Source organism: Neolamprologus brichardi, chromosome 9, assembly GCF_056152115.1.
Source record: "Neolamprologus brichardi isolate AB-2024 chromosome 9, ASM5615211v1, whole genome shotgun sequence".
In the NCBI taxonomy this organism is placed as follows: Eukaryota; Metazoa; Chordata; class Actinopteri; order Cichliformes; family Cichlidae; genus Neolamprologus; species Neolamprologus brichardi.
The window spans coordinates 16,652,704-16,670,552 of record NC_142112.1 but is presented as its reverse complement, the minus strand read 5'-3'; the positions used below and the strand labels follow the sequence as shown (position 1 = coordinate 16,670,552).

Here is a 17,849-nt window from a genome sequence, read left to right as displayed (position 1 = left end):
CTTCTTCCTTCCTCTTAAGCACTTAAGGGTTGCTGGAGAGGGGGTTGAAGAGTATCCCAGCTGTCACGAGGTAAAACTCAGGGTACACACTTGACAGTTCACCACTCATGATCACATTCCCAATAGATTATTGTAGTTCCCAAAAGAATCAACAATTAACCTAAAAAAGCAAGTTGTTGGACAGTGAGAGGGAGCCGGAGCATCCTCAGAGAACCCAACATGCAAACAACAGATTCACATGCACGACCTTCTTGCTGTGAGGCAACAGAACTAACCACTGCATCGCCATGCTGACCTTAGAGTGCAGTCCTGTGGTGGAAAATGTTACTGTGGGTGCTTTAGATTATATTACATACAAGCAAAAAGTACTGGTTTATTATATCAGTGGGTAAAAGAGTCAAGTTTGGATCTAAAGGATGTAAATGGACACGCACAGTGCATTTCTGCTCAGTCTGCTCAGTTATTTTCACATGTGCATTGTGTTTTAAACAAACCCATTAATTAAATTGGTGATTTGAAGTAATATATGAAATATTAGTGTGGGTAAGTCCCAGATTTCAGTTTATTTGACAATAGCTACATTTAATAAGAAGATGTGAGATCCAAATATATGCTTCTGTCGACACACGTTCATTTTGATGAGGTTTACTGAACAAATTTGAATCATCACAACAAAATGTTAGCAACACATTATAAAGTTTATTATTATAACTATGGTAACCATGTCTATGTTTGATTTAGCTGTTTTAGCCTTAGCTGCTAACTCAAACACGTTCTGTAGGTGTCACATTTAGAGGACTGTAAGTTCACACACATTCAGACTTTTGCAAACCGGAGTTGGAGATTGCAGAGAGAAGGAGAAGTGTCTTGTAAAAACTTTACAAGTTATACAGATTATTTTCTCAAACAGCAACCAGTGCAAACATGTTTTTCTGGACTCTAAGAAGGAGAAAGGGACAGCCTGATATGTCATGGTTTTTGATATATTTTTTAAAAGTTGCTGTTTTTGTGCAGCACAGTTCTTATTTAATCAAATGCTCTTTGATTTATTTGAATCCTATAATAAAGGAGGTTACTGTGGGTGTTGGAGAGGAGAAGGCCCCTCTAAAAAAGTAAGATCTTTGCTCTGTGATGAAAATTATGTTGATGTTGTACATTTATAAATACACACATAAACATGCATGCACAGTTTTCTGGTTTGAAAGTAAATATTTGTCTGAATATTTGAGCTGAATCAGTTTTTACTGTGTAAGTTGTAGATTTCTTCCCTCTGTGGAGTCAACAGCTTCATGCAGTCGGTTCAGATGACTTTCTTGAGGCACTGAGTGCAGTTTGAGTGCATTACAGCAGACTGATCTTCTCTGTTATCGTTGTGTTTCCAGTGTGAGTGCACGAAAGGGTCTCATGGATCAACATGTGGTCCCTGGGTATCCAGCCACCTCTGCTGCACCAGTCTCACCTCCAGCTGAGACTCAGAGGAACGAAGCAAAGAAAGCTTCCTGGTGGCGCAGATAAGGTGAGTTTAACACTGCAGAAATAAATAAATAGCAGTTTTATTATTATTATTGTTATTATTACTGGTATTTTTTACATAATTATTATTATAAATTTGATGTTATTGTCATCATTAGTAGTAGTACTAGTTATATTATATTATTATTTAAAATATTATTGTTATTATTATTGTTGCTGTTAAGTAAAGTAAGTGTATTGCATTTGTGCAGTGGTTACAGTGGTGACACTTATTAGACTCTGTAGGCTGTGCACCAGTTTTTCAGGATCCTTTTAGGTGCAGTTGTTGCAACCACTGTCAATGTGACACCATCACAGAACAAGTTTATTAAACCAGAAGAAGAAAGAGAACTCTAATATGATGGCTGCACACCAGCTGGACCATTATAATCACATCACATTACTTAAAGGACTCCAAGAATGTTCATACAGGGAGGATAAATAAAGTTTTTGATTATTTATTATAAAAAAGAGATGATATATATATAATGCAGCAGGGACTCCACCAGCTAACATGTCAGTTCATTTGACACATTGATTTATTTATCATTTCTTTTTCTCTCTCAGCTTTTCAGTTCCACATTTTTGCCATTTCTTCCACACTCAACTCTTTTCTACAAGGTGAGCCCACAGTGAATGTAGGAGAGGGCAGGTGGCATTAAGAGATTTAAATGGGCAATCTAGGGGCCAGTTAGTTCTTCCTTTGGTGAAAGCTGGGCTCTTCAGTTCAGCATGGTACAGCTCCAAAGATTCTGCAACATCAAACCCTCTGTTTGCTAATGTTACATCACCTGGGCTGAGGCAGTCCAGGTAATTTCAACAGTTTCTTTTTTGTTTTTAAACTTTAGATATAAACGAAACAAGAAAAGTAACATTTGTCACTCTCTATCTTCACGATGGAAGATTCATGTTCATCTCAAAAGTGTTAGCAACAGTTCTAGAAAAGGAGACAGGTTTGTTCCAGTTTGCAGAAATGTTATTATAAATGTTCAAACTACTGCACTGTAAAATCTAATTAGTTCCCAGAACTCAAAAAACTATGCAAACTCGTTACCTCCAAAAAATTGAGTAAAGTTTAATTAAGATGACTGTTAGGAGAACTTATTCATTGCAAGTATGCAGTACTAAGAATAACTTGATGTTCCTGAAGGTGTTTTATGAATTGTTGACCCACTGACAAACATTTTGAGTTCTACTAAATTAAAAAACAATTTGTGGAAACCTGATTATTATTTAAAAAGAATGATTAACAACACTTCTTGTAATGGTGTTAAAATCAGCCCAATGTTTATTTTCAAATGCAAAAAGTAAACTACACTGCCGCCATGGCAACTATGACACGTTTAGAATCTTATGACCACTTTGTCCTTTGATCCTTTGATCTTAAAAAACCCTCAAACAGGGGTGAGACACAACCACTTTTAGTCCGTTATTCGCAGCATTTATGTTCGCAGCATTCAAACATTCGCCAGAGAAATCTTTTTAAAAATTTCAATACTTTTGAGAGTGACAGTTTACAGATTCAAACATGTCTCAGAGAAAAAACAATAAAGAAATCCTTGAAGAGAACGAACACCTGAAAATAAACCAGAGAGACATGCAGTGCCAACTCCAAGACATGGAGGAGAAAAACAGAGCACTGCAGGCAAAGCTTGATGAAAGACCGCACACAAAGGAAGAGTTTCTTCAAGAAAAAAGGCTACAGGAGATAAAACAGAAGGAAATGGATTTCAAGCTTCAGGACATGGAGAAACACAACAAAGGCTTGCAAATCAAGCTTAATGAAGCTCTGAAAAAAATTAAAGAACTCCTCCAAGAAAAACAACAACAGGACATGAAGCAGTGCAAACTCCAAGGCATGGAGGAAAAATACAAAGCGCTTCAGGTAAAGCTTGATAAAACACTGAACAAAAATAAGGAGTTACTTCGAGAACAAAAGCAACAAGAAATTAAACAGAAACAAACCGACTGCAAGCTTGAAGACATGGAGGAAAAATACACAGCGCTGAAAATAAAGCTTGATAAAGCACTGCAAAGAAATAAAGATTTCCTTCAAGAGAGAGAACAGCAAGACATGAAACAGAAACATCTGGATTGCAAGCTTCAGAACATCGAGAAACACAACGAAGGCTTGCAAGTAATGCTTGATGAAGCTCTGCAAAAGAATAAAGAAATCCTTGAAGAAAAAGAAAAACTGAACATTAACCAGAGAGACATGCAGTGCCAACTCCAAGGTGTGCAGGAACAATACGGAGCGCTGCAGGTAAAGCTTGATGACACACTGCACCAATATCAAGAGCTGCTTCAAGACCAAGAACAACAGGAAATAAAGCAGAAAGAAGGCAAACAAGCCAAATTAGAAGAAGTGGAGAAAACATGCAAGAGACTTGAGCAGGAGAATACAGAAACAATCGATCAGTTGAGAACCCTCATCCTAGAGAAAAAAGTGCTCGTGGAAAAGCTCATGGAAAAGAAGAAGAAACGCTTCCGCTTCTTCTGGAGGAGGGACACTCCTGCTTTTTCTACTTTTTCTACTTTTTCTACTGCTGATGTCACCTCATCTCCCTCCACCTCTGTTCCATCTTAACTTTCACCTCTCCTCTCCCTTTCTCTCCCTTTCCCTCCTGACACCTCTCCCTCCCCTGTCTCCCTTTAACTCCTATCACCTGTCCCATCTCCCTCCCCCCTCTCTCTCTTTTCACCCTCACCCCCCAACCAGTCCCGACAGTTGACTGCCCCCTCTAGAGCCTGGTTCTGTCATAGGTTTCTTCCTTTAAAGGGAGTTTTTCCTATCCACTGTCGCACCTAGTGCTTGCTCAGAGGGGATTGTTGGGGTTTTCTCTCCTCTATCTCTTTCCTCCTTTCTATCCCTTTCCTTTACCTTCTTCTTTACAACCTCCCCCCCCCCCCCCCCCCCCCTTTCTATTTCCTCAATAATTTAATAATAAACATAATTGGCAAAATTTTAAAAAGTCAGATCAATGTCTTCATTCAAGAATTAATTGTCTTTGTTACGGGGTCATGTGTATCTTGTGTTTTCCTCGGGCTGGTGATCCTTGCAGTCGTTGAGCCCAGGAGTCCAGATTTTTAGTGTTTTAATCACATTTAGTGTTACATTTTAGATCACAACAATAGGATATCCACAATTTAGGATTCAGACATTTGTTTTTTTCAATACCGTAATCATTCTATGATTGAGTCGTTTACAGAACCAGCAGTTAGCAGCAATAACTTCAGTAAAATGTAAAATTAAAGATCATTTTTTGAGTTAGACCACTTTGAGCCGTGTCTTTTTTGGCCGTTAAAGAATACAAAGAACTTGATTTAATACATACTTGACAGTGGATTTGAGGTGTTTGTGCTGTGTTTGATTTTTGCTAAAGGTACTGCTGTGCATTATGGCCAAACCTCCACTTTGGTCTCATCTTTTAAAAATATGTTGCTCCAGAAGCCTTCAAGGGCAAATTTGCAAACCTCAACTGAGTTGTTGTGTTCTTCTTAGAGACAATAAGCTTTCTCCTGGCAGCCCTTCGAAACCAACCATACATGTTTTGTCTTTTTCTAATTAAACTGTCATGAATGTTAACATTTAACATGCTGTTTAAGGCCTGCAGAGGCTCAGATGCAGCTCTTGGGTATTGTGCAGTTTCTGTGAGCACTGAGCAGTCTTTGGGGTGGATCTGAATGCTCCAGACTAGCAAACTTGCTCACGGTCACTTAATCAAGTGCATAGAACTCTGTGATGAATTTTCACATTTACTCTGTGAATCTTCATTCTTCTAGCTAGTCTTTACTCTTCTAGAAGCTTTCTTTGGGGGTAAGGGTAAGCTGAAGCCATCTGATGTTTATGTTCATGAATATGACACACGGAAACATTTTGACTTTTTTTTTTATTGTTTACTAAAATACTTTTAAATCTCTAGTTTTAGTTTAAGAACCATCTAGTCCAGCAGGTGGCGGTAATGCACGTTAAAGCTCTAACCGCCAAAGTAAAACCCAAAAGAAGAAGAAGCCGCAGAGTTCCCACTTTATTGCGTTTGTGTTTTAGTTTATTTTTCTTCCTCATCTAAAGTGAAGCACTAAGGTAACTTTGATTTGAGTTCAGTCAATCTTGAATTTAGCTCCTGAGTGAAGTTTTCTGTTGCTCTCCTCGGTCTCTGTTGTCAGTTATTTGTGAACCTGTTGAAAGAAAAAGCCTCTACATCAAGTCAACCTGCTATAAACTAATTTACAAGAAGATATCAACAAATACTAATGAAACACTAAGAAGACAACAGTGTTATTATTAGAAGAAAGCTTTTAAATTAGCTAAGTGTAATCAGGGTTTCTGTTGTTTTATTAGTCTGTTACTAAGCGCTAGTTAGCATCTCTGTGTCACTTTGTGGCACCTGCACAGTTTTTGAATGCAGCGTGCTATCCAAGCTAGCTAGCTAGCGCCACCCTTCATCCATATAAGGTCACTTCCGACTACAAAAAATCCCAACATGTTGGCCGTAAAAGTCCTATAATGAAATCCATTTATGAGAAATATAAAAATAAATGTATTCCAGGCTAAAACACAGCTGCCTTTGTCAGCGCAAAGTTGTGTCGGCCCACAGGGCATGTGATTGTAAAAACCGGCCTCACTCTGAGACGCCTGTTATTAGAATCATTTCAAAGATGATTTGATAAATTCTGATCAGTATTCAGTAAATGAGTCCGATTAACTGTTAGCAAAATAATAATGATAGGCCAGAGATACCAGAGATGCATTTTCAAAACTTATACAGCCTCAAACCCTAAGAGGGGATCTGTGTTCTTATCGCATTTAAATGTACTGCAGATTTTTTTAAAGCTCCAAACAAAACTGAAATGGAGGAACAAAGATATATAGAATAGAATAAAATAGTCTTTTATTGTCTCTGTACATATTCAACTAAATTGTGGGTGCTCCACACCAACTGTGCATGGAAAACAATATAAATAGTAAGACAGTAAGAATAAATAACATATAAGAGGAGTATATACAAAGAGAAGGAAGGCACACATTAGAGAACAGAATGCTTGAAAGTAGTGCAATGGACTTGATACAAGTAGAGAATCGGAGTGTGACTGAGTGATGAGAGTTACTCAGATCATGGCTTTCTAAACCCACTCAGATAGGATAATCTTCCACTCAAACTTGTTGAGAGATTGTTAACAGCCAATCTCTCAACAAGTTTGTGCTCTCTGCTCATATTGTCTTCATATTAAATCATTTTGTGCTTTTTAAAGAACTTATTTTAACATTGCACTCAACAACAAACAAATCCTCCATAACAACAAAAGTAACTTCAATGGCGAAACTGCATTATATTTCTTCAGGTCAATATACGGGCCCCAAGTAGGAGTGAGGTAAGCCGTGAGTTTGAGACCCTTGCTAAAATGAAATGATGGAGAGTCCCAGGTATTTATACACCAGTGGGATGTGTCCCTTAAAAGGATCCGGACACTCATCTTTCAAAGCTCCTTAGACTAACAGGCCCTGGATGACTGAGAACAGACAAAACTACTATCTTTTAGGCACTGCTGGGAGTTGAACCCAGGATCTCCTGTTTTCTAGTTTAATACTTACTAGACAGGCGCTTTAACCAACTAAGCCACAGTGCTACATACACACAGGTGAGTGACTGATGAACACTGAGAAACCCTCCAACCGTTAAATAGATTTGAGCCTAAACAGAAACACATGAAAGGCAGTCTTGTTTCTTATATTAATCACCAGAGGTTGTCGCATAAAAAGAGACGACGTGTTTAAAACTCAGGGGTTAAAAGTGGGACGGTGTTTTTGTTTTTGCTAGCTAAAGGTTCAGCTGCTGTTTTTCACAGGGACAGAGAAGACAGGGAGCTAACATCACATGGAAATGGAGAAAGATAAGAAAGACGGGACAGGAGAGGTGAAAGTGGTTCACAATAATATCACACAGATGTACATAAAACATACATCATCATACAGCACAAATCCATTTAGAAGCTAGTCTAAATAAATGAGTCTTTAGCTGCTTTTTAAAAAACCTAAAGATGGAGTCAAAGTATTCCACAACCTGGGGGCCACCGCTCTAAAAGATCTGACTCCTTTGATCCTAAAACGTGTTTGTGGGACCACCAACAGCCTTTGATTAGATGATCTCAGGCTGTGAGAGGGAGTGTGGGGTTCTAACAGATCAGAGATGTAGGCAGGAGCGTCACGACTCAGAGCTTTAAAAGTCAGCACTAAGAGTGAATTCTAAAATGTACTGGAAGCCAGTGTAATGAGAAGAAAACCTATGTAATGTGCTCTCTTTTTCATGTCATGTTAAGAGCCTTGCAGCAGCAGCATTTTGGACTGACTGGAGACAGTTAAGATTCTTTTGGCTCAAAGAAAACGGCTGTTACAATAATCGAAGCAAGCTGAAATAAAAGCTTGAATAAATATTTCCAATTCAGATTTAGACAACAACAGTCTGGTGAGGAGTAGTTTGGGAGACTGTGGGTGTTCATAAAGTACCTCCTATCTCCTATTCCTAGACTTCTTCCCTGATGTTGATGAGAAAAGGTCATTGATAAATCGATAAACGCCTGTGAAAAATATCATTACAAAGGTTGGCATATGAAAGAAAGAACCTCTAGGGTCAGATCTATGGAACGCCAGGACTGCCATAATGAATTAATTAAATACATCATTAAGTAATTAATTAAATGTGGCAATAATTAATTAAATGTGGCAATAATTAATTAAAATTGAAAATAATTAATTCAACAAATATTTAAGACACATTTAATTAATTAATTATTGACACATTTTATTAATTATTGACATATTTAATTAATTAATGTCACATTTAATTAATTATTTAACGGTGTATTTAATTAATTCATTATGGCAGTCCTGGCGTTCCATACAGCTCTACTCATGTCTGCAGCAGCTAAAAGCCTTCTTTTGACATTAAAAAGCTGTTGGGTTTTTCTAAAGAGGCTCAGCGTCAGCTTGTGACTGAAAGTTGTGAACAGGAGTATTTTTGCAGCTGGCCTTTGATTCAAAATCTTAAACACTAAATGGGATTTGAGCCTAAGAAACTCAAACTGAGGATCATCCACAAAGACCAACAAGTCAAAGAAAACAGGCACGTTCTCATTTTTACAATCTCTCATGCCAGTGCAACAGGGACTAATATCAGGTTTAAATGTCAACATAGTATACTCACCTAAATCTGTCTCTCAGCCCAGGAAGTCTGAACAGCCCCTGCTATGTAGTTACCAGCACAACAACCTGGATGTGATCCTGATCCCAAAGCTCTACTAAGGGAATAGTTTAAGCTTTTAGCCAATTCATTTCTGTGTTCGGGATTCCCAAAGTAATTCAGAAGGATCAAGGCTCTAATTTTACTTCTAGATTATTTGCACAGGCTCTCCAACAACTTCATTTTAAACATAAATCATTGGTGTGTCATCATCAAAGTAAGGATTCATTAGAACGCTCCCATCAGCATTTAAATCATTGCTGCTTGTTGCACCGAACTGAAGGCTGATTGGGATGAAAGTTTGCCTTGGCGCTTACTGGCAGCCAGAGTAAGTAAGTTAATCCAATTTTTTTATATAGCACTTTTTAAGACATGAAGCTATTAAAAAGTGCTTCTCAAGGGAATATAAAAGCGTATCAAACAAACAACATATTACACACGAACATTACCCAAATGCCTGTCTAAACAGATGTGCTTCAAGCTGTTTTTTAAATGAAGCCACAGAGTCGATGGTGTGTAGTGGGGGAGGTAAACTGTTCCAGTGTTGGAGCTAGGGTTTGAAAAGCGCAATCCCCCTTTGTTTTCAAACGGGTCCGTGGAATAGTCAGAAGACCACTATCACTGGCTCTGAGGATCCGGTTTAGAGAGTTTGAAGGTTGAAAAAGCTCCGCAATATAGGTGGTGGCCTCACCTTGTAAAAATATGAACATAAAAGTGAGAATTTTAAACTGATATCTGTACCCAACCAGACACCAGTGTAAGGATTTTAACATGAGAGTGATATGGGACTTCCAGCCTAATTGCAAGCGACAACGTAATTCAAACAGAATTCAAACAGTTTAACAGAAACACATGAAAGACAGTCTTGTTTCGTGTATTAATCACCAGACGTTGTCGCATAAAAAGAGACGACGTGTGTCAAAGTCAGGGGTTAAAAGTGGGACGGTGTTTTTGTTTTGCTAAGTCTCCACGACGCTCTAAACTTCAGGCTGCTCATCTACAGTCAGCCTCCTCCATTGCCCCTTGATGCCCACTCACACTAGTCAGCAAATCACAGCAACAGTTGCCTAGGGGTGCTTTAGACTGTAAGCTAAAGACCCTACAATAACACATACCCCACAGTGGCCATGAAGAACTCCCTTTTAAAAAGAAGAAACCTCCAGCAGAACCAGGCTCAGGTAAGGGGCTGCTGTGCCAGAGAGCAAGAGAATAATAATAACTAATAATAAGATGCAGAGTGGCGTATAAACACATAGTCAGAAAAGTGACATGAGAAGAATCTTATTGCAGCACAACTAAGGGAGGATTCAGGGACCCCTGGTCCAGCTCTAACTTTATGCTTTATTCAAAATGAAAGTTTATGTTAAAGGAATTCCCTGACTTACACTGTCTTTGTGTCTTTGTTTAGAAGCAGAACGATACAGATGGATCCACTTCCCAACCCTGTCATTGCTGTGGTGGTGGGAAAGATATTTCTGTTTTCTAAAACTTTTGTGCATACAAAATAATACGACAGGACTTGAAGGAAAGTAACACATTTACTCTCATTTGGGGCGACTGAGGATGGATCAGATGAGTTTCACACCTACCTTGTGTCCTCATACCTGGTGGTAATGGACAGCATGTTGACTTATCAGCACTGGGGTCTTTTGTTTGATGGTTCCACAGTGCCTCCTTCTGGCCGTGAAGAAGCACCACACCCCTCTGCTCTTTCCATTACAGGGAATGTGTAGAAAGCACAAACCTTTAATAATCACAGCTGAGATCATAAAGTGTAGTTATCCTTCCTTCCTTTCAATTCAATTCAATTCAATTTTATTTATATAGCGCCAAATCACAACAAATGTCGCCTCAAGGCGCTTCATAGATACAGAGAAAAACCCAACAATCATATGACCCCCTATGAGCAAGCACTTTGGCGACAGTGGGAAGGAAAAACTCCCTTTTAACAGGAAGAAACCTCCGGCAGAACCAGGCTCAGGGAGGGGCGGCCATCTGCTGCGACCGGTTGGGGTGAGAGAAGGAAGACAGGATAAAAGACATGCTGTGGAAGAGAGACAGAGATTAATAACAGATACGATTCAATACAGAGAGGTCTGTTAACACATAGTGAGTGAGAAAGGTGACTGGAAAGGAAAAACTCAATGCATCATGGGAATCCCCCGGCAGCCTACATCTATTGCAGCATAACTAAGGGAGGATTCAGGGTCACCTGGTCCAGCCCTAACTATATGCTTTAGCAAAAAGGAAAGTTTTAAGCCTAATCTTAAAAGTAGAGATAGTGTCTGTCTCCCGAATCCAAACTGGAAGCTGGTTCCACAGAAGAGGGGCCTGAAAACTGAAGGCTCTCCCTCCCATTCTACTTTTAAATACTCTAGGAACAACAAGTAGGCCTGCAGAGCGGGAGCGAAGTGCTCTAATAGGGTGATATGGTACTACAAGGTCATTAAGATAAGATGGGGCCTGATTATTTAAGACCTTGTATGTGAGGAGCAGGATTTTGAATTCAATTCTGGATTTAACAGGAAGCCAATGAAGGGAAGCCAAAACAGGAGAAATATGCTCTCTCTTTCTAGTCCCTGTCAGTACTCTTGCTGCAGCATTTTGGATTAACTGAAGGCTTTTCAGTGAGTTTTTTGGACATCCTGATAATAATGAATTGCAGTAGTCCAGCCTGGAAGTAATAAATGCATGAACTAGTTTTTCAGCGTCACTCTGAGACAGGATATTTCTAATTTTAGAGATGTTGCGCAAATGGAAGAACGCAGTCTTACATATTTGTTTAATATGTGCGTTGAAGGACATATCCTGGTCAAAAATGACTCCAAGGTTCCTCACAGTGTTACTGGAGGCCAAGGTAATGCCATCCAGAGTAAGAATCTGGTTAGATACCATATTTCTAAGCTTTTCAGCGCCGAGTACAATGACCTCAGTTTTATCTGAGTTAAGAAGCAGAAAGTTAGTGGCCATCCAAGTCTTTATGTCTTTAAGACATTCCTGCAGTTTAACTAATTGGTGTGTGTTATCTGGCTTCATGGACAGATAGAGCTGGGTGTCATCTGCATAGCAGTGAAAATGTATGCTATGTCTTCTAATGATGCTGCCTAGGGGAAGCATGTATAATGTAAACAGAATTGGCCCTAGCACTGAACCCTGTGGAACTCCATAATTAACCTCAGTGTGTGAAGAGGACTCTCCATTTACATGCACAAATTGGAGTCTATTAGATAGATATGATACAAACCACTGCAGTGCAATACCTGTAATACCTACAGCATGTTCTAATCGCTCTAATAGGATATTATGGTCAACAGTATCGAATGCTGCACTAAGGTCCAGAAGGACAAGCACAGAGATGAGTCCACTGTCAGCGGCCATAAGAAGATCATTTGTAACCTTCACTAAAGCTGTTTCTGTGCTGTGATGAACTCTGAAACCTGACTGAAACTCTTCAAATAAACCATTCCTCTGCAGATGATCTGTTAGCTGTTTGACAACTACTCTTTCAAGGATTTTTGATATGAAAGGAAGGTTGGAGATTGGCCTATAATTAGCTAAGACTGCTGGGTCTAGAGATGGCTTTTTGAGTAAAGGTTTAACTGCAGCCACCTTGAAGGCCTGTGGTACATAGCCGATTATTAGAGATAGGTTGATCATATATAAGATCGAAGAATTAATCAATGGCAGGACTTCTTTGAGCAGTTTTGTAGGAATGGGGTCTAAAAGACACGTTGATGGTTTGGAGGAAGTAATTATTGAAGTTAACTCAGAAAGATTAATTGGAGAAAAAGAGTCTAACTTAACATCAATGGTACTAAGAGTAGCTGCAGATAATATTACATCTGTGGGATGATTATTGGTAATTTTTTCTCTAATGATAAAAATTTTATTTGTGAAGAAGTTCATGAAGTCATCACTAGTTAACGTTAAAGGGATGGTTGGCTCAAAAGAGCTCTGACTTTTTGTCAGCCTTGCTACAGTGCTGAAGAGAAACCTGGGGTTGTTCTTATTTTCTTCAATCAGTGATGAGTAGTAAGCTGTTCTGGCTTTGCGGAGGGCTTTCTTATAAAGCAACAAACTATTTCTCCAGGCTAAATGATGATCCTCTAAATTTGTGACACGCCATTTCCTCTCCAGATTACGAGTCATCTGCTTTAGGGTACGTGTTTGAGAATTATACCACGGGGTCAGGTACTTCTGATTAGAGACCTTAGTTTTCACTGGAGCTACAGTATCCAGAGTCGTACGTAGTGAGGAGGTGAAATTATTAACAAGATAATCGACCTCTGTTGGGGTAGCGTTCAGATAGCTGCTCTGCTCTGTGTTGGTACAGGGCATTGACGATGATAACAGTGGCTGGATTATATTCTTAAACTTAGTTACAGCGCTTTCAGAAAGACATCTACTTTGATAAAGTCCACTCTCCACTGCTGCGTAATCAATTATTGTAAATGTAAATGTTATCAAGAAATGATCAGACAGGAGAGGGTTTTCAGGAAACACTGTTAAATGTTCAGTTTCTATGCCATGTGTTAAAACAAGATCTAGAGTGTGATTAAAGTGGTGGGTGGGTTCTTTTACATTTTGAGAGAAACCAATTGAGTCTAACAACAGATTAAATGCCATGTTGAGGCTGTCATTTTTAGAATCAACATGGATGTTAAAATCACCCACAATAATTATTTTATCTGAGCTCAAAACTAAATCAGATATAAAGTCTGAGAAATCAGACAGAAACTCTGTGTAAGGCCCAGGTGGACGATAGATGATAACAAGTAAGACTGGTTTCTGAGTTTCACAGCTGGGGTGGACAATGTTAAGCATCAGGCTTTCAAATGAATTAAAAGTCTGTCTTGGTCTTTCATTAATTAATAGACTGGTGTGAAAAATTGCTGCCACACCGCCCCCTCGACCTGTGCTTCGAGATTTCTGGTAGTTAGAATGACTCGGGGGTGTTGATTCATTTAAACTAACATAATCATCCTGCTGCAACCAGGTTTCTGTAAGGCAGAGTAAATCAATTTGTTGATCAATTATTAAGTCATGTACTAACAGAGACTTGGAGGAGAGAGACCTAATATTTAATAATCCACATTTCACTGTTTTACTCTTTGGTTCAGATGTGGATACTGTATTGTTCTTTCTTTGTAAATGTTTAAGTTGTTTGTTGCTGGTTTTTAGTTTGTTTTTTGTCTTTTTGGAAGCAGACACAGTCTCTATGGAGATGGGTTTTTGGGGGGGTAGCAGGAGGAGAGAAGCTGCAGAGAGGCGTGTAAGACTGCAACTCTGGTCCCAACTCTGGATAGTCATATTTTGAGGGGTTTAATAAATTTGTCGATATTTCTAGAAATGAGAGCTGCTCCATCCAAAGTGGGATGGATGCCATCTCTCCTAACAAGACCAGGTTTCCTCCAGAAGGTTTGCCAATTATCTATGAAGCCCACATCAACCACCCCGTCTTTAAAGTCCATGAAAGGTTATCCTTTGCATGGTGAACTTTGGTGACAGAGTGCAGAGGAAGTGCTCTTTCTGCGTCACGTTAAAGGAATCTGAACTCTATCGCGTTCTGTATTTCCAGCCTTTACTGGGGAAATGTCTGTTCTTCCTCAGAACCACTGAGAAGGCCATAACCACCGCTAACGTGCAGCAGGTCAGTAACTGGTCTGGGCTCTGTGCTGAGTAGCCCTGCAGACTACAGAGCAGCAGGTATGAAGCTCAAGCTGTTCACATCTCACACAAACAATAAGACTGTTGGAAATACAGGAAACATCATTTAAAAGCTTTAAAAAGTAACTCTCAGGTTAACTCTCAAACCAGTTTATCTGTGGAACCTGAAGGAAGCATCTGACCTGAGACGATGGCTTCTTTGAAATACTGAGTCCGTGTTCACGTGTGTTTAGAGGAACTCGTGTGTTTCGCTCTCAGCCAATAACAGTGAGCTGGTGGAGCGTCTGGAGGAGGTGTTGACCCTGTGGTCCAATCAAATCAAGCAGGTGCTGACGGAGAGCGAGCAGATGAGGAAAGAGCTCTGGAACTCTGGAGCTCTGGAAGAGCCGCACGGTGACCTTCAACAGGTAGACGCGTCCTCTCAGCTGGATCTCCTGTAGCCTCAGCATTTACAGGTTTCACTTTAAACTCAGTTTATCAAACATGATCTGACGTCTGCGGACAGAAGCTCCTCAGACCTGGAACAGTTTAGTCTCCACTCTGAGACTTCAGGACAAAACGACTTGTACACAAGATAACTTTCTGTTATTTCTCTTTCTGCTCTTTAAAGTTGAAATGTTCAAAAATATTCATGTGTTTGTTTGTTTGTATAATAATTTTTAACCCTTTCATGCATGAATTATGACGACATCAATCAGGATTCTTTCTTTAGTATTTTTATTCATCTTTAGGGATGAAAAAAAGATTTTTGAACTTCATTTTTTAAAACATGTATTTTTCCATCTTGGTTTGAAGAAATGTTTTGTGCACTTACACTGGCTGACCAGTAGGTGGCAGGTATGGAGCGACACATCAGACTCCAATGTAGAGGTTTATGTGCAAGTACAACATCAACACTGACACGAATACAAGCAAACAGCCTTTGAATAGCAGTAACTGTAACTGTAGTGACCACTGTGTGTGAAAGGATTCATAATAACTGTTATTAAGTCTGTGTTTCTGATCTGTGTGTGTGTGTGTGTGTGTCAGTCTGTTGGAGGAAGTGAAGGGCTCTCAGGTGAAGAGGACTCTGGGGGTCCTGCAGGTGCCTGAGAGATCTGGTCAGCAGTTTATTTCATGTTCAGTTCAAAGCTGTTGTCTGAACGATGCTGTTGTCATCACTGATCGATTTATTGATTTATCAGGACAGAGACATCACTGTGGTGGCCAACAAGGCAAAGGACAACGTCAAGTATCTTTACACCCTCAGCAAGTTCTTTGGATCATGAAGCTTCATCTGCCCATCCCTACCTACAGGTTTAAGATGTGTCCTTGATCCAACACAGCTGATTTAAATGGCTAAATGACCTCCTCAACATACCTTGGCTGCGCGTAGTACACGTACTTCAAGTGTGCGGTCTCTTAATTGGGACACAGCCCTTGAAGTTCTCCAGAGGCCTGGTAATAAACTAATCATTTGATTCAGGTGTGTTGACCCAGGGTGAGGTCTAAAACCTCCAGGACACCGGCTCTCAAGGCCTGGAGTTCCCTACCTCTGCATTAGTGCCTATATATAGGCAGTGCAAAATTTTGTACTGGGTTTCTCCCTGGTGGTTGCAAGTGAAAGTAAACCTAACTATGCTAATAGTTCCTTTCGATTCCTCCTCAGTATATTGATTATTAAGATCTGCCTCCCATTTTTCAATAGCACTCAATGTACTGCTACTGTGAGCATAGAGTGATGAATAAAAAGCAGAAGTAAAATGAGTTCTGTATGTTTCCTTCATAAGAAATGTCTCCAAGTCATCATATATAGCTGTTTCTAAAAATTGTGACATTTTAGAATGAACACAGTTATGAATCTGGAGAAAGCTAAAAAAAAAAAATGTTCTCAAGAAAAATGAAAATGTGACTTCAATTGTTGAAAGTTCACCAATGTGATGTTTTGATAAAGGTCACCAATCATTTGTAACCTGTTGTTACGCCACATATCAAACAGACTGCAGTTTCTCAATAAAGGGGTTAAAAACAATGTGCCGTCTTCTCTATTCAACCTCTTACGTATCTCCCACCAAACCCTAATTATGTTATAGTATTTGGGTTATTCTTAATCTCTGTTCGTAATTTCGTTTTGTCCCAGACAACTAAACTCCAAAGTGAAGGTGGCTTAATTTTTAAGTTTATTTTGCGTAAACCTGAGCAAAAATAAGATTGGTTTAATCCTACAGACTGCGCTTGTGAAACCGGCTGCAGGTCTAAACCACAGTGAACACTGGTGGGTTAGACTGCGCTCTCCAACATCATAATCAAATCAAACAAATAAGGAAATCTATGTTGGGAAGAATCCTCAAAGATTAAAACGGTTCTATTTTGTCTTACTTGCTTGTTTGCTTGCTTGTTAATTTTTTCAATATGTCACCTTTTTGTACAGTGACACATTCATCAAATGAGAATCTGACACACAGGGCACTCCAAGCTGGTTGGACATATTGATGACTTGCTTGAACTCACATCTGCTTCCAATTAGCAGTGATTCTTCCATAGCTTTCCCTTGATTCTCAGTGGAGGAAAACCAGCAGGTCTACTGGCTCTTGTTAAGTTATTTCAAGCCTACAGTAGTCAGTGACTGTTAAATCAGCTTTAGTGCTGATATCTTACACTCAATCTCATGTATGAATTTAACAAATAACTATTACTTCTTTTTGTAGTTGTTGTTGTTTGAGCTAATTTACTTGAAGATGAGTGAAGTTAGTGAAATGATTCAGGAAAACAGTGTTTGTATGCAGTCTGTTGACATGGACTTGACTTGTCTTCCTCCTGGCAACACGTCCCTGCAACAGGTAATGTTTATTTTTGTTTGTGTTTTTAATGCATAACCATTACTGCCAATTCTTCACTTACTTGGCGTGTCTGTCCCAGTAACTGAATGGAGGGACTGGAAGAAACAGTTCCTCTGCTTTGATTTGTCTTTTTCTGTTGTTAGACTGATGCACCCATTGCAGCTGAACAGCAGACAATGAGCGTTTATCTCAGAGTGAGGCCTTTCTCTAAAGAGGAGCTCTCTAACAATGAGGATCAGGTACACTCGAACATACTGGGATGACCAATAAGGAAAAACCAGTGTGTATCCTCTCTGCTTTCTTCTGCAAGTGTTGTAGCTCATCTGCACATTTCCATGAATATAAGGATTTTGTATTAAAACAAGAAGTCCCCCCCCCCCACTCCCCTTGGATTAGATGATCTTGTAGCCTAATACTATTTAAGAGCAGTTGTCTTGCATTCAAAATAAAACTAATGGAAAGAGCACCTGATTTAAGACACAGTTGCCACTTTTGCACCAACATAGTGTCCATGCCAGTTCTGACTTTCACCTGTTATGAGATAGTTTGATTTACAAAGACTGTTAAGCACTTTGTTTTCCCATCTCTCAGGCTTGTGTTGTGATTGAAAACA

General features: G+C 39.4%; 1 protein-coding gene, 1 long non-coding RNA gene and 1 other non-coding gene across 3 annotated transcripts in view; 2 read left to right on the top strand and 1 right to left on the bottom strand.

Moving 5' to 3' along the window:
- Positions 1-7,051: 7,051 nt before the first annotated feature.
- Positions 7,052-7,140, bottom strand: trnat-agu (transfer RNA threonine (anticodon AGU)). Its single transcript is given in 2 exon segments — positions 7,052-7,087; positions 7,103-7,140. It is a non-coding gene; the product is annotated as a tRNA-Thr (tRNA).
- Positions 7,141-14,624: 7,484 nt separating this feature from the next.
- LOC102785943 (uncharacterized) lies at positions 14,625-16,428 on the top strand. Its single transcript, XR_015719557.1, has 3 exons — positions 14,625-14,824; positions 15,447-15,517; positions 15,602-16,428. It is a non-coding gene; the product is annotated as an uncharacterized LOC102785943 (long non-coding RNA).
- Positions 16,429-17,134: 706 nt separating this feature from the next.
- zgc:56231 (kinesin-like protein KIF20A) overlaps positions 17,135-17,849 on the top strand; it is a 7,306-nt gene continuing 6,591 nt past the window's right edge. Inside the window, exons 1-3 of the mRNA XM_087845602.1 lie at positions 17,135-17,236; positions 17,380-17,475; positions 17,828-17,849. The exon at positions 17,828-17,849 is cut by the window's right edge and continues 98 nt beyond it. Coding sequence (XP_087701728.1) covers positions 17,135-17,236; positions 17,380-17,475; positions 17,828-17,849 — 220 coding nt within the window. The remainder of the gene's footprint in view (positions 17,237-17,379; positions 17,476-17,827) is intronic.